The 16,518-nt window shown below is 38.9% G+C and overlaps 1 protein-coding gene across 1 annotated transcript in view; it reads right to left on the bottom strand.

Annotated features, from left to right (window-relative positions):
- The window catches only part of FLT3 (fms related receptor tyrosine kinase 3), a gene marked incomplete at its 3' end in the record, with an annotated part of 92,529 nt that overhangs the window by 52,186 nt on the left and 23,825 nt on the right, over nt 1-16,518 (bottom strand). The window contains exons 3-8 of the mRNA XM_084235957.1: nt 13,235-13,437; nt 9,707-9,822; nt 4,445-4,574; nt 1,745-1,872; nt 666-805; nt 416-569 (exon numbers count right to left, since the gene is read on the bottom strand). Of these exons, the coding sequence (XP_084092083.1) occupies nt 416-569; nt 666-805; nt 1,745-1,872; nt 4,445-4,574; nt 9,707-9,822; nt 13,235-13,437 (871 nt within the window). The remainder of the gene's footprint in view (nt 1-415; nt 570-665; nt 806-1,744; nt 1,873-4,444; nt 4,575-9,706; nt 9,823-13,234; nt 13,438-16,518) is intronic.

Below are 16,518 nucleotides of genomic sequence, written 5' to 3'. Positions count from 1 at the left end.
CCTCCCAAATTCCATTTACTTGTCCCACTCTTTGACCACTACCATCTCAGTTCTTAGAACAAGTACTTATTAAATGTCTATTTTGTGTCAGGCTCTCTGCCAGGTTCTGGGGCTACAAGGGTATAAAGGATTGTCCCTGTCCTTAAGAAACTTGCAGACTGTTGAAACACTGAAATCCACAAATGGATGGACACATTATAATATGGTCTGTGCAAAGAATGGCATCCACGCATGCCTGGTTTAACTTGAAAGGAAAGGAGTGAGCAGTTTTCATGTGCAAAGCTATTCTACTTGTTTCTTTCTCAGCTTTTTTTTACTAACATTATATTGAAACCAGAATTTATAGTACACACCTCACACTCCACACTAAAGCAACTAAAAAATAAAATATACATGATCTGAGAGCCTGTATTACCTAGGATGGTAACCAAAGCTGATTTACTGGGATGCTCTGAAGAGGAACAAGTGTAATATCCAGTGTCATTTCTTCCCACTGATGATACAAAAGCAAACAGAATCCGTATCATAGTTCTGTTTGTGGAATAGGTACTCATCTCAAAGTAGCTGCCCTAGATTTCAATAAAACAGAATTTGACTTTAATGATCTCAACTTGGACTATTAGGTCACTGTTCCTGCATTTTTAGAACAAAACTCAATATCTTACCTCCTCCAGTGCTTTGTTTTCTAATTCCCAAGAGAGCCCGAATCCATGGTTCACATGAACAGCTTTGCACCTTATCCATAAGGGTTCCCCTACCTTAAGAAATAATTGTGGCAGTGTAGTCTGAGGAGTTTGATTTAAATCTAGAAGATCAAAACATCTTGAGTAAGAAAAAAGTGATTTTTCCTCATCAATAAATATATCCCAAACATTCTGAAAAACAAAGATTTTAATGTCCTCTCAAATGTTACTAACCACTTTAATAAAAGAATCTTTTAGAGATTGTCAACTCTTTTATGAAGAAATCAGTTGCAGAATCTAAATTACATTTAAAATGGTATGAAGAAACTGTAGTCAGTCCTCTGTATTATCTATGGGGGATTGGTTCAGACTCCCATAGACACTTTAAAAAAAATCATGGGGGCTTCCCTGTAGGCGCAAGGGGTTAAGCACAGCATTATGAAGCAATCCGCAGCCTCTGCAGCACGAGTTCGATCCCTGGCCGGCCAGGGAGCAATCCACATGGCACAGCAGACCTCTGCCTTACCCGCTGTTCCCCTCAGCAGTGTTTTTCAGTCAGTCTGCCTGTTCTGTTCCCCACTCTGTCTCAGGCGAATCCTCTCACCTCCTGGCACCCTTGGCCTGTACCCCAGCTCTTGTATGCATAAATAAATCTTTTTAAAAAAATGATGGATATTGAATTCTTATATGAAATGGTATAGAATTTGCATATGACCTATTCATATCATCCCCTATACATTAAATCATTTCTAGATTACTTATAATACCCAATACAATGTAAATGCTACAGCAACTGTTGTTACACTGTATTATGTAGGGGATATTTGGGATAAAGGTAGTCTGTACATGCTCAGTACAGATACAACCATTGTAGGCCTAGCTACAATAAGGATTTTCTATCCAGGGTTGGTTGAATCCCCAGATTCAGAAGCTAAGGACAGGAAGGGTTGACTATATAGAATTTCTGAAGTGGAATGATTACCTAAGTTGTCATGGTTTGTTCCAGATCATGTCTAAGGAGTATACACTGACAACAGAAGCACACAATATTATGGTCTTACCTATTGTGAACAGCTTGGTACATTCCCTGCCCAGCTCATTTCTTGCACAACAACTTATGTCTGTTCCAAACAGTTCATGAAGAACACTTTCCTCCTTTGTAACAACAGCTGAACTTTCTCCTTTACAGCTGCAATTAGAAAACAAATACCCATTTAAGTAACATGTTTTAAAATTACAAATGACTGTTCCAAAGATAGTCTCTGCACTGGCTCAGGGCAGCACTGTGTCTGCCCACCTGTGACTATTCAGGTGCCTCTTCTCAGCAACTCTCTGCAGGGCAGCAGCCTCCCTGCCTGCCTATGACCTGGACCTGCTGGGATTTCTCCTCACTGATCTTCCTCAGCAGAGGCAGCTCTCCTCACGACCACCTGCCTGCAACCATGCAGGCCTCTCTCAGCACACCTGTCCCTGCTGGGGCAGCTCCTCCTGACCGCTTGTGTCCATGCAAGTGTCTTTAACTGTTTCATCCTTTCCCTAATAAACCTGCCCTTAAAATATAAAAAACAAAAATTTAATGTTCTAGATCTCGTTGCAGAGCACAAAAAAGAAGCAGGTCCCAGTTAAATAAGCCTAAATCTATGGTTTCAGGGAAGTGTTCAGAGGTGAATGACTTAGTTACTGGTTATCTCAACAATTTGAATAACACTAGAGAGAATTACATAGCAAATCAATTTAAAATCGTGTTTCACAACCTCCTTTGTTTTTGCTGCAATTGTTTAAAGAGCAAGAAAGAAAGAATTAAGAAGACAGGTGTGATTGGTCAGGGAAGAAAACAGAAAAGGAAAATCATGATTAGATTTAATACACAGCTTAGCAAGGTAGGCATCTTCTCCACTGACGACAGGAGAGGACAACTAGTGAGTGTAAAGTTGTAAAAGTTCCCAAAGAAGGAAAGTGGAGGGGTCACTCTCAGAAAATCAACCAAATCTCTGGATTTGACAGAGTCCCTCCCTCTCAGGCTCAGCAGAAAACACATCTGCGGGGCCCCTCTGCTTCTATTTGTCATGTAGTAAGGTGTATTCTTCTTTTTTGTTTATGCATCATTCCTTAAGGTTTATTATTATCATTATCACTGTTATAAGAAAACAGTAATTTTTGTTGCAGAAATTTTGGAAAGTACAGAAAAATTCAAAAGATTTTAAATAATTCATATTTTACCACTCTGAAACAACTGTTAATATTTTATTACGAAGTTTCCAATCTTTCATTTTTTTTTCTATGCACACATTACACATGTATCTGCAGTACTTCTTTATTTTTTCCTCTCCAAAATTTGGTATTATATTCATATCATTGTAACCTGATAGTTTGCTTTTGCACCATCTATTCAATCCCATTTTTCAATAAATGTTCAGTAATTTTAATTAATTCAAACTGCATGAATTCTTACTTTGTGAGAACTTAGCTACGACACAAATGAAAAAGAAAACATGTTTTTTTTCCTGCCAGACATGGTTCTGTGTGCTTCACATATATTAATCCATCTAATTGTCAGCACAATCTCATAAGGTAAATCGTTTGACCTTCCCTTTTTTCTGATGCAGCAAGGACAGGTCAAGGTAGCTTGCCGAGGGCCACACAGATAAGAAGCACATCTGGATTTCAAACTTAGGCCAGATTCTGTATCTTTTTTTTTTTTTTTCAATTTTAAAATAGTTTTATTGGAGTAAAATTTCCATGCTATAAAATGCACTGGGTAAGCAACCTGACTTTTAATACATGAATAGAATTGTGTAATTATCACAAGTATCAAGTATTAGATATTCCATCACTCAAACAATGTCTTCCCGCCCATAGCGGTGAATCACTGTTCCCACCTCCATCCCAGGCAACCACGGGTCTGCCTTTTTGTCTCTATAGTTGGCCTTTACTGGAAATTCTACATAAGGTCACTCATACAATATGGATCTTTCATGTAAGAATGCTCAACATTTCTAGTTGGAAGGAGAGTACAAATAAACTAAAATTTTATTTAAAATTTTGTCTTAATTAAAAAGACAGTAAGAAATGTTGATTTCTTAAAATGTAAAATATGAACTTATCACATGTGTTAGCAATTCCACACCCAGTGGTATTAAGCAAGTGAACAATATGTTCACACAAAGACCTGGATGTAAATACTTATAGCAGCATAAGTCTTAATAGCCAAAACCTGCAAATCATCCAAATGTCCATCAGCACCATACAGTTTATCCATTTGCTAGAAGGCTCTTTTGCAACAAACAGAAAACATTGAAATAATGCTACAACATGGATGAATCTCAAAAATATTTTGTTAGGGAGAGAAACTAGACACAATAGATTCTGTATCTTTAAATAGCTACATTAAGCCACTTTTCCCAAATAAATAGAATAATCACAAATGAGATATTTATTTGTAGAGAATTTCTTACTTCTAGGGAATTACAAGCTAAAACCAGTACCTTTCTTTTTTTCCCTCAGCCAGATGCTTAGGAAGCTATCCTATAATTTTAAAAGGCTCTTAATTTTGTAGTGGAACATCCAGGAAGGGCCCCACAGTTGAAGGATTGACTAAAAGTTCCCATCACCTCCCTGTGGTCTAACTAGTCATTCTCTTAGAAGCCAAAGTTTCCTGTTCAAATGATGATGCATCATACTTCCAGTGTGATGTCAACTATATTAGAAAAAGACCCAAAATGTAAAGTAAGCATAGCAGTTCTCTTGACCACATGGCATACCTTTCACTCTGAGAATCACAGAACACCCATTCCACAGTTGGTTCTGGAATGCTCTCAGATATGCAGACCAGGGCATCCTGATTTTCCATTTTCCTAAAGTAAGGTCTCCTTAATGTGTAAAGCAGTGTACCTAGAGCATCATAAATGATTAACAATTTAATATTACAAAAATAATGGTCTTAGCAGCCACTTAAAGAAGGATTCTACATCATCACGAAAAGTTAATATTTTATACCATGGTAGTATTTTCTATTCCCTTCAAATATACATACAATAATAGAGCCCCTCTTCTTCAAAACATTAAATTCAACCAAATCTAACATTTATTGCCAATTTTTTGGTATTTCATAAATCTATAGACAACAAAATAGAGTAAAGCCATGTAAAAATATAAATATTGATATGCATAAGAAAAAGAAAATTAAAAATAACAGTTTATTTTATTTTTGTCTAGAAGCTCCTCCACTAGAACCCAAGAGCATCTTTGTTTCTACTTTCCAAGTTGTTGTTTTCTGAATTTCCTGGCTCACGGCCTCCTACTCAACTCACTCTAATCTCTGCTTCCTTCACATCTCCTCCCTTCACTCATTTTCCACTTCCCTCTTTCCCTTGCTAGGACCATTTTGAATGCATTAAGCTCTCTGGCCTAATTCAGGGTAATCTCTCTGTCTCAAGATTCTTTTTTTTTTTTTTTAAATGTGGCAGAACCACTTTATTTTTTTTTATAGAGGCATGTTTATTTATTTATTTGTTTGTTTTGTTTTGTTTATACAAGCACTGGGTACAGTCAGAAGCGCGGGAGGGTGACAGTATTCACCAGAGCCAGAGTGGGGAGCAGAGCAGGCAGAAGGACCGAAGTACACTGCTGAGGGGAGCTACGGGCGGCAGGAGAGGTCTGCGTGCCATGCGGGACCCTCCTCCGGTGGCCGGGGAGCAGCCGGGGATCGAACCGGCACCACAGAGGCCGCAGGCAGCTTCGCAACCCAGCGCTCAACCGCTGCGCCACCGGGGAGGCCCTGTCTCAAGATTCTTAATCACATCTGTAAAACCCCTTTTGCTAAGTAAGTTAATATTTTCACAGGCCCTGTGAATTGGAACATTTCTTTGGAGGATCGAAAATTACAAAGCTTAAAACCCATACTATATTGTTTGAGACTCAACTTCTTTCCCATAATTTTATCTGGACACAGGCAGAAATATACTGATTTATAAATGCAGAGATGCAGTAGGTAGGGGTTAGAACACAATTTAGAGGCTCAGTTTTGCCTCCTGTGCATGTTGCAACATTATACCTCACCCCTTCCCTCCACTTTCACTCCCATGGTGCTCAACATAAACTTTCTTTCTACTTCTATCTGGACCCTATTAGGGATAGAAATTCACTACCACCCAAGGGGAGATCCATTTTTAAACCATTTTCCTCTTTAAAGAAAATTTACCTACTCTGAATACCAATCTCCCTCCTTACAATAAATTTTATTTACAAATATCATGATAGATATGTGTGTAAATATATATATAAAATATAAACATATATATATACACACACGCACAAAATAATATATGAGGTGTAACTTTTGGAGTTTAATAATAAAAACAAATGCATATGAATCCATATTCAACTCAATAAACAGAATATTTATATATACTTTTAAATCTATTTTTGTGCTTCTCCCCACCATAATCTTATTAGGTAACCTTTATCCTGAATTTTGTGTTTGTCATTCCCATGCTTTTAAAAATCTTTGCACCACATAGCAATATGTCCCTAAACTATAAATTGATTTGCTTTGCTTTTTTTGAGCTTCAAGATATATTACCAAATACCCTATCTTCCAAAAGTACATTTTTCCATCCAACATTTTGAAAAAATCACCCATAGTTTTCATGTAGCTATACTCCAGGTTTGTTTGTTTTTTTTACTGTCATATAGTATTCCCTTGTGTACATATACCACAAACTGTTGTTCCATTTTCTTGCAGTGGTCATTTGGGTTGTTGCCAATTTTTTTGCTACCAACAACGGTGCAATTAATATTCTGTATATTCCTACTGATATAGGTATATAAGATTAACAATATACCTAGGAGCAGAACTGCTGATTTATATGGTATTAGCATATTCAGCTTTATACATGATGACAATCTGGTTTCCAATGTAGTTATACTGAGCAGGGCATAAGGTTTCCCATTAATCTATACACTCACCAAGATTTCTTAATTTTCAACAATCTAGTGGATATAAAATGGTATCTCACTGTGTGCTTAATCTGCATTTTTAAATTATAGATTTAACATGTTTATTGACTATTTCCTGTCATGTTCTAAAAGTGAAAAGTCCATTCATGTTTTTTTGTTCATTTTTTACTGAGTTTTCTCTCATTGATTTATAGAATCTCTTTATATATCAAGACTATTAATCCTTTGTTGATTCTGTAAATTGCAAATATCGCTTCCCAGTTTGTGGTGGTGTTTACTGTTTTCTTTGGAATTTCAAACCATTGGTCTCTTCTATCTCCTAGAGTAATTCTTTTTTAAAATGTAGCTTGCTGGGCCTCCCCGGTGGCGCAGCGGTTGAGCGCTGGGTTGCGAGACTGCCCGCAGCCTCTGCAGCACCTGTTCGATCCCCGACCACTGGGTGAGGGTCGCGCAGACCTCTCCTGCCGCCCGCTGCTCCCCTCAGCAGTGTGTTTCGTCATCTGCCTGTTCTGCTCCCTGCTCTGACTCTGGTGAATTCTCTCACCCTCCCACGCTTCTGGCTATACCCAGTGCTTGTATAAATAAATAAATAAATAAACAAACAAACAAATAAATAAATAAATCTTTAAAAAAAAAAAAGTAGCTTGCTTCCACATGAATATTTTTCAAATATTTAAAATCAGAAACTATGGTCAAGGGAGATAATTATCATCCAATATATTTTAACTATCTAGTCCAGATTTCCTGACTCATACCAGAAGAATTTTCTCTACATTACACTGTAAGTTATCACTCTTGTCCCCAAAATACTGTATTTCTTTCCCTATGCTAAACGTTTCCAATGCCTTCAGCTGTTTCTATTTTAAAGAATTCCAAGTTTGTCAGGATCCTGGTTGTTCTGTTTTGTCAACATTCATCTGAAAAAAAAAAAAAAAATACAGAGGATCTCCCTGGTGGCCTAGGGGTTAAGTCTCAGCACTACCAAAGAGAAGGCCCACTTCGAAGGCCTGAGTTCAATGGCCGGCCAAGGAGCTAACCCACATGTCATAGCATACCTTTCTTGTTTTGCATGCTGCTCCCTTTAGCAGTGTATTTCATTAAATCTGCCTGTTCTGCTCCCCTCTCTGTCTCTAGTGGATCCTCTCATAACCCCACCCTGGCACCTCTGGCCTGCACCCCAGTTCTTTTATGCAGAAAAAAAAATGTAGAACTGAAAATAGTAATCTTCCGCTAATTTCCTAACCTAGACATTTTGTTTTCATGGATGTTGCCAAAGTTCAGATTTTCTTTTTAGCCACCTTGCCATACTCTTGGCTAATACTGGATTTGTGGTTTACTAAACCTTTCATCTTTTCACTTTGACCTCTGCCAAGTCTCCCCCCCAGATTTTTTTGAACCCCACCACTCACCAGAATGTTAAAAACATGTTACTTATATTTTTACATGGTAAATCTTAAGTGAAAGGAAAATACCTTAAGTGTAATAGAGACACAGCAAATACCCACTTACCTTACACAAATTCAACTATAAACACTGGGCGAAAAAGAGAATGGCCAGCAAGCCAGAAATCTCTTATCTCTTCCATCCTGAAGCACAGACTTACTTATACAGAGGAGGGTAGGCAGCTGGGGAAGGGACAGGGAGCAAGACGGAAATCAAAGAGAAACAAAAGGTGCCTCCTGACCTTTGAGCTTCTAGGGTTCTAGTCTCACACTTTAGAGAAAGTTAAGGGCTTTTCAAAACAAATCCTGACAAATTTTTACTTTATCTGATTTTGCCTTTTAGGCTGACTTTAGAAATAATATCCCAGCCCCAGCCCCAGTGAGATGAGCTTCTGGGACTCTAGCTGGCCACAGTGCTCTCCTCAGTTACTGTTCTCCCTGCAAGCCCCTGCATTCTCACACAAGAGCTAGGCCTGTGTGGTGCAGAAAGTGTAGAACTGCTAACTCAGCCTCGAATTGTGGTCCTCTCTCTCTGCCCATGACCACACCTCTGGGTGTGTTGGTTTTCTCACCTCTGTGAAGGCAGGATGGCTGTGATGACTGGAGAAGGAACATGCAAACACCTCCCCCAAAGGGGGTTGTGGTTATCACTAAGCTGGGGTATGTCTGCAGGCTGGACGCACACACACCACAGCCCTGACTCCCTGACAAGGAAGAAGGGGACCTGGAAAGTTTACCAATGTAGGCAGGGCACCTAATTTAAAATGGCATAAATCTGGAGTTTCTGGAGCACTGCTTTGGCCCCCAATGGTGCTAGACCTAAGTAAATGCACCCACCTCTGGCCCTTGTTTGTCAAGTAAGGTAAAGCTGTCCATAGGGACAGCACTGAATCTGTGCTATTTTTAGGCTTCAGAATCAGGAGGAAACAAGCAGAAGGCAGAAGACACATTTAGTTGGCAGTTTGGCCAATTGCACAGTTACCTCTCTGGGTAAGAACAGTGGATTATTTCTTACAGTTTACCTAGTGGTCTGGCATTTGTATAAGGACAGTAGCCACTAGCTACACATCACTATTTAAATTCAAGTTTTAATTTATTAAAATTAAATAAAGTTAAAACTTTGGTTCCTCAGTCACACAGGTCACTTTTTGGATGATCAACAGTCACAAGTAGCCAATGATGATCATTTAGACAGAGCACACAGACATTTTCATCATCATAGAGTTCTGGTCTTATAATCTTGTGAGCAATGTATTTTTATCCCCATTGTACAGATAAGGAACTGAGGCTCAAAGAGATTAAGTGACCTGCCAAAGGTGGTATATAGATCTAAATATTTCTAAAAGAAATGTTTTCCATTTCTTTTCTGTCAGCTACCTGGAAAAAAAAATGGGGGGAGATCTGAGCAGAGGATGTCTAGATTTTAAGAGTGCTCATTCTAACATCCATGAGTCATGTCAGAGAGTCCCCAAAAGTTATATGGATGGACAAAGTGAATTTAATCAATTCACTGAATTTAATCAATGGAGGGAAACCTAAATATTGCGTCTAGAGCAGCTGATAAAAAAACAAAACTAGTGAATTCTAGAATATTCTGAATACCTGGTAACAAGCTGCACTTACTTCTTATACTCACTGTAAACAATATTGTGTAATTGACAGCTTCATTCTGAATAAGAAGTAGGTATTCTCCAGCCTGGGTTTCTGTCATTTTCAAAATGACCATGGAAATAACTCCTCTGAAAAGCAAGAAAGAGAACTGGTTATTTTGGAAAATATGTGAAACTGAAAACATAAAATCTCACATTGAGTCAGAAAGCAGTTTGATGTCTCCTATCTCCCATCTCCCATCTCCCATCTCCCATCTCTGTGGCCCAGAGGACTCCCTAGTAGAGAACACAGTTTCTAGTAAGTGCCCAGCACCCAGCCTAGCCTTGCAAGTTTGCTTTGACTTTTAACCAGTCATTCCCTTAATAGTGGGTGACCTCCTTTCCAGCACCTTCACCACATGCTCCCCAAGCCCCTTGGTGGGAGAGCTCCTGTGTCAGACTGCACAGCTGGGAGGTACAGACCCATCCCAGTGAAGGGCCATTCTCTTCAATAACAAAGCAGCCCCACAGCCTAGAACCAGCTTACTGTATAAGCAAGATACAAAGAGATAAGAACATTCTGTTCTGTGCCTCTCTCTTTAGATGAACAAGACAAGCAAAATCTGACACAAGGCACTTTCCTATGAAATAATAATCCCACTGACATAGCACATAAACATAAGAAGAAAGATGTTTCAGTGTTAGTATTTTTAACCTTTCAGATACTCAGTAAAGATAAATTTAGCTAGGGGGATTATCTTCAAAGAAAAATGGTGATGTGCGTTTGGGGATACCTATTGGTATTAAAGCTTAAAATAGTCTCTAGTAGTTTGTTGAGTAATACTGGATTTAAAAGGACACTTTCTGACATTTAGGCTCATACTACTCAAAATGTGGTCATTCTCTGAGAGTGTTAACATCATCTGTGAGTTCACAGAGATGCAGAAGTTCAGCCCTACCTAGACTTACAGAACAGACTCTGTCTCTGAAGAAAATCAGAATCTTAACAAGATCCCCAGGTAACTTAAATGCACATTATATTGGAGGAGAACTGCTTCATAGCTCCATGCAGCAAGTTCAAGGGTATATGCTCTCGCATTCACATAGATAGTACATTAGCAGGATATGTATTTTGTTTTTTTTAAAGATTTATTTATTCATGCATACAAGAACGGGGGTATAGGCCAGAGGTGTGTGGGGTGAGAGGATTCACCAGAGACAGAGTGGGGAGCAGAACAAGCAGATCTACTGCAATACACTGCTGAGGGGAGCATCAGGTAAGACAGAAGAGGTCTGCTGTGCCATGTGGGTCAGCTCCCTGGCTTGGGATTGAACTGGAGCTGCTGTGGCTGGTAATAGCTTGATAGTGCTCTCTTTAACACCTGTGCCAGAGGGAGGCCAATATATTTTATTTGTTTTTGTAGATATTTTGGTGATGTGCTTTCTTTTTCTGAACCATTTACTCTTCTAATATCATTTGTAAACTGTTGTGTATATCATACATTATTTGACAGTCATCAAGGCTTAGGTGTTTACTCTTTTTGAGTATGAGTCAGCATCCAGGTAAGAATTTCCAAAATTCATTTCTGTAGAAAAACTGCTTAATAATATATTGGTATTGAGTTAAGTAATCCACATAAGATCTTTGACTTTGGCTAGCACTCTGATTACCTGTCCTAAAGCAAAGCAGGCAATGTCTCATGGAGAGTTGAGAACCCTACATTTCTTTAATGTTACTTTTTGGTTTTGATTCAGCGAGAACTGTTGTGACATAAAATTTTAATAAGATTACCAGAACATTTCTTTAGACAAAACTCTGGTTAAATTCTTTGATTTAACCCCAAGAAAAAATTAACCAAAAACAGAAGTGAGTAAACCATCTCAAAAGAGGAAAGGAAAATGAATGTGTACCAAGATTTAGAACCAACCTTCAGAATTACAGTCATTGTCCCAAAAATTACTAAAAAACTTGTCTGTCCTAAAGAAACAAATGCAAATTCTGGGTACAAGTCCATCACAGAGTCTCCCATTTCTGAGTCAAGTCCGTGATACCCACTTTAGCCATTTGGGTGCCACATACTGCACTGTTCCTGGAGAGACAAGGCATCTTCTATAGTTTTGGGGTATCCAGTACCCCCAAGAATTAGAGAGAAAGATGATCTTAGAATTAAATGGATGTTGCTTCCTGCCCCTCAGCAAATGGAGGGACAGCAGGGGGCAGCAATCAGCACACAGCTAGCTATGTACGTGTGGACATAAAAACCACAAATCTTGGCTAAGACTTTTTTCAGTGTTCCTCACAAATATTGCTTATCATTGCAATTCTGCTTATCAGACTGTGAAACAAAATAGATATGACCAAATGTTCTGTCCCCAACCATTTCTCAAAAAGAAGCTTCTTAGGGCCTCTCTGGTGGCACAAGGGGTTAAGATGCAGCCTATGAAGCAGTCCACATCCTCGCAGCACAAGTTCGATCCCTGGCTAGGGAGCTACCCACATGGCACAGCAGACCTTTCCTGACTCACCCATTGTTCCCCTCAACAGTGTATTTCAGTCGATCTGCCTGTTGTGTTTCCTACTCTGTCTCTGGTGAATCCTCTCACCCCCACCCCACACCTCTGGGCTGTAACCCAGTTTTTGTATGCATAAAAAAAATCTTAAAAAAAAAGAAGCTTCTTACTACTTTAAGTAGTAAGTTTCTAGCTACTTTCATTAGACTATAGTAAAAACTTGGTAATTTTTATCTTGAAGACAAAATCAAAATTAAAAACAAGACACCTTAAAATTCCCAAATATTCTTTTCACTGTTTTGTATTCTGCCAGCTACTCACTGTTTTCTTAGGTCCTGAGTATATCTATACATTTGTTTTAAAATCAACTGACTTTACTTTTTAGAGCAATTTTAGATTTTGAGTGGTATTGAGGGGAAAGTACATACCATACGCCCTCCCACACACGTGCACATGTAGTTTTCAGTATAAACATTGTGAATTGATGTGGTATATTTGTTACAACTGAGGTTTTTTTTTTTTAAGATTTATTTATTTATGCATACAAGAACTAGGGTGTAGACCCAGAAGTGTGGGGTGAGAGGATTCACCAGAGACAGAGTGGGGAACAGAACAGTCAGATTGATTGAAATATACTGCTGAGGGGAGCAGTGGGCAAGACAGGAGAGGTCTGTTGTGCCATGTGGGTCAGATCCCTGGCCGGGGATTGAACTCATGCTGCAGTGGCTGGCCATAGCTTGATAGCACTGTCTTTAACCCCTGTGCCAGCAGGGAGGCCCTGTTACAACCGATGTTAACTAAAATCTGTAGTTTTCATCACAAGTTATGTTTTGTGTTGGATATATATATATATAACACAACACAGTTGTATATGTATATGTTGACAAATACATAACATCATGTATTCATGCTCTAAGCAGGGTTTTAGTTCATTCTTTCACTGGAGATGAGAGTACAATGAACATTTGATAAGAAAATCCAGACCAACATTTTATGGCAAGAAATTATTTCTCCCCAATTCCTGTGGTGATGATTCCCTACCACCCCTTACCTGTTTTGTAAATCAAAATATGGCTGACAATTCAAGGAGATGTGTTTAAAGATCCAGAAACAGGAGATGTTCCCTGGGGTGTTGACCAGCACTTGCAGTGTGACAGAGGCAGATGCATCCACTTCCACAGCAGTTGCTTCATAGACAGCCTCTGCATGCTCAGGCTTCAGGGCACACCGAAGATCTTCCTGGAATTCCGATGCCTGCAATGTAGGAGAAACAATGTGCATTTACTACAAGTGCATGTTTAGTGTGTCTTCTCAGCTGGGAACTTACCAAATACACACACATTGACACACCACTCATAACACCCCTGTGCATTATAACCATTGAGAACATGCCGCTGCCTGAAAGTTCTATTAATTAAAATTCTCTAAAGAAAAAAATAGATGACTTTAGGCTGCACTTCCAAAATGTTTTTTTTTTTTCCAAGATTTATTTAATTATGCATACAAGAACTGGAGTGTAAGTCAGAGGTGTGGAGGATGAGAAGATTCACCAGAGTCAGAGTGGGAAGCAGAACAGGCAGATTTACTGAAAAACACTGCTGGAGGGAGCAGCAGGTGAGGCAGGAAAGTCTGCTGCGCCATGTTGGTTGACAGGGCATCAAACTCGTGCTGCAGTGGCTGGCGACAGCTTGATAGTGCTGTCTTTAACCCCTGCGCCACCAGGAAGGCCCCACTTCCAAAATGTTTTACAGACACTTATGGGTTGATTGTGTGTCCTTCCCAACCCCACACCTTCATATGATGAAGTCCCAATTCCCAGAATCTCAGAATGTGACCTCACTTGGAGATAGGGTCTTTGCAGAGGTAACTGAGTTAAAATGAAGCCACTAGGGTAGCTCTAACCCAATATGACTGGTTCCCTATGGGCAGAGATTTGGAGAAGATATGCACACAGAGGAAGCCATGTGAACATGAAGAGGGCCATCTACAAGTCAAAGAAAGAGGCCTGGAACAGTCCTCCCTCATGGAATGAGGTCTGCTGCCATCTAGATTTTAGATTTAGCCTCCAGAACTTTGTGAGACAATAAATTTGTGTTATTTAAGTCACCCAGTCTGTGATACTTTCTAATGCAGTTCTAGCAAACTAACATAATTAATAACCAAAAAGTTCATAATATATAAGTAGTCTATAGTATATAGGGAAATGTTTCTGCAATTATTGGCATGTAGATAAGAATCAACATAGTAATGGTAGATTGATATTTGTGTTAGAAGGAATTGAAAAATCTAAATATGGGCCAGATATCCCCATCGGCTATTGTCACCACCACACTCTTGACCTGCATTGAATAACTGAGATATATTGAGAAGAGAGTGTAGTAGCAACTTCTGCCATTGGACCCCTTCCTCACCTTCTATCCCAATATGTAGCATAGTGTATGTGAGTGTGCATACATTCACACTCACACTCACACACACTTCTTCAGTTGAAAGCAAGGTAATTCCCTGTTACTGATAATAAACCATATTTCTAGTTTTATTTGTTCACATTTAAATAAGTTCTTTTAGTCAATATCTGATAAGTGCGAGATCAGCTGCTGGGTACCATGGAACTATAAAAGAAAAAAGTGCTGATCTGTTTCTTTAAGACTTTTGAGTCTAGTAGGAAGAGAAAACTAAAACACACGTGTCCCTGTTAAAAGAAATAGAAGAAGACACAAAGAAATGGAAAGACATCCCCTGCTCATGGATTGGAAGAATAAACATTATTAAAATGGCCATCCTACCAAAAGCAATATACCGATTCAATGCTATTCCAATCAAAATTTCAATGTCATTCTTCAAAGAAATAGAACAATTATTGATGAAATTCATATGGAATCACCAAAAACCCCGAATAGCCAAAGCTCTACTGAAAAAAAAAGAAGGAAATGGAGGCATCACACTCCCAGACTTCAAACTATAATACAAAGCCATAATCATCAAAACTGCATGGTATTGGAACAAGAACAGACATACAGACCAATGGAATCGAATAGAAAATCCAGAAATAAACCCACAGATTTATGGTCAACTAATCTTTGACAAAGGAGCAAAGACTATGCATTGGAACAAAGAAAGTTTGTTCAATAAATGGTGCTGGGAAAACTGGGTCGCTACATGCAAAAGAATGAAGCTTGGCCACTACCTCACACCATACACAAAAATCAACTCAAAATGGATTAAAGAACTAGACATAAGACCTGAAACCATAAAATACATAGAAGGAAATATAGGTGAAACACTACGTGATTTGCATATCAAAGACATCTTTACAGACACATCACCCAAAGCAGTGATAGTGAAGGCAAAGATCAACAGCTGGGACTACATCAAATTAAAGAGCTTCTGCACAGCAAAAGAGACAATAACAAAAACAAAGAGAAACCCCACCAACTGGGAGAACATTTTTGCACCCAACACTAATGATAAAGGACTGATCACAAAAATCTGCAAAGAGCTGATGAGACTCAACAACAACAAAGAAAATAACCCAGTCAAAAAATGGGCAGAAGAGCTAAAAAGAAACTTCTCTGAAGAGGAAATGCAAATGGCCAACAGACATATGAAAAAATGTTCAACATCACTTGTAATCAGGGAAATGCAAATCAAAACTACCATGAGATACCATCTTACACCAGTGAGAATGGCACATATTAAAAAAACTAGCAACAACAAATGTTGGCGAGGTTGTGGAGAAAAAGGAACTCTCCTGCACTGTTGGTGGGAATGCAAACTGGTCCAACCACTATGGAGAGCTGTGTGGAGATTTCTGGACCTACTAAACATAGAGCTTCCATATGATCCAGCAATTCCACTCCTAGGTACTTACCCAAAGGACACAGAAACATCAATTCCAAAGAACACCTGCACCCCTATGTTTATAGCAGCACTATTTACAATAGCTAAGCTTTGGAAACAGCCCAAATGCCCAAAAATAGATGACTGGATCAAGAAGATGTGGTACATATATACCATGGAATATTACTCCGCATTCAAAAAAGATAAACACATGCAATTTGCAGCAACATGGATGGCGCTGGAAGGGATCATGCTCAGTGAAATAAGCCAAAAAAAAAAAAAAGAAAAAGAAAAATACCGGATGGTCTCACTCATAGCAGGAATCTAGAAAACTTAAATAAGGGATCAGGAAAAAGAATAACTATAAGAAAGTGAAAATCAAAATCAACAAAAAACTATGAACCAGAGACACTTTTTGGGGGGTGGGGGCCGGGAGGGGAGGGATTGGGGTCAGAATGGGGCATGTGCAGTTGTATGGGGGAATATAAAAATAAA

This window comes from Talpa europaea, assembly GCF_964194135.1.
Source record: "Talpa europaea genome assembly, chromosome: 6".
In the NCBI taxonomy this organism is placed as follows: domain Eukaryota; kingdom Metazoa; phylum Chordata; class Mammalia; order Eulipotyphla; family Talpidae; genus Talpa; species Talpa europaea.
Note: the sequence above shows the minus strand (reverse complement) of the source record. Positions and strands in the feature narration are given on the sequence as shown.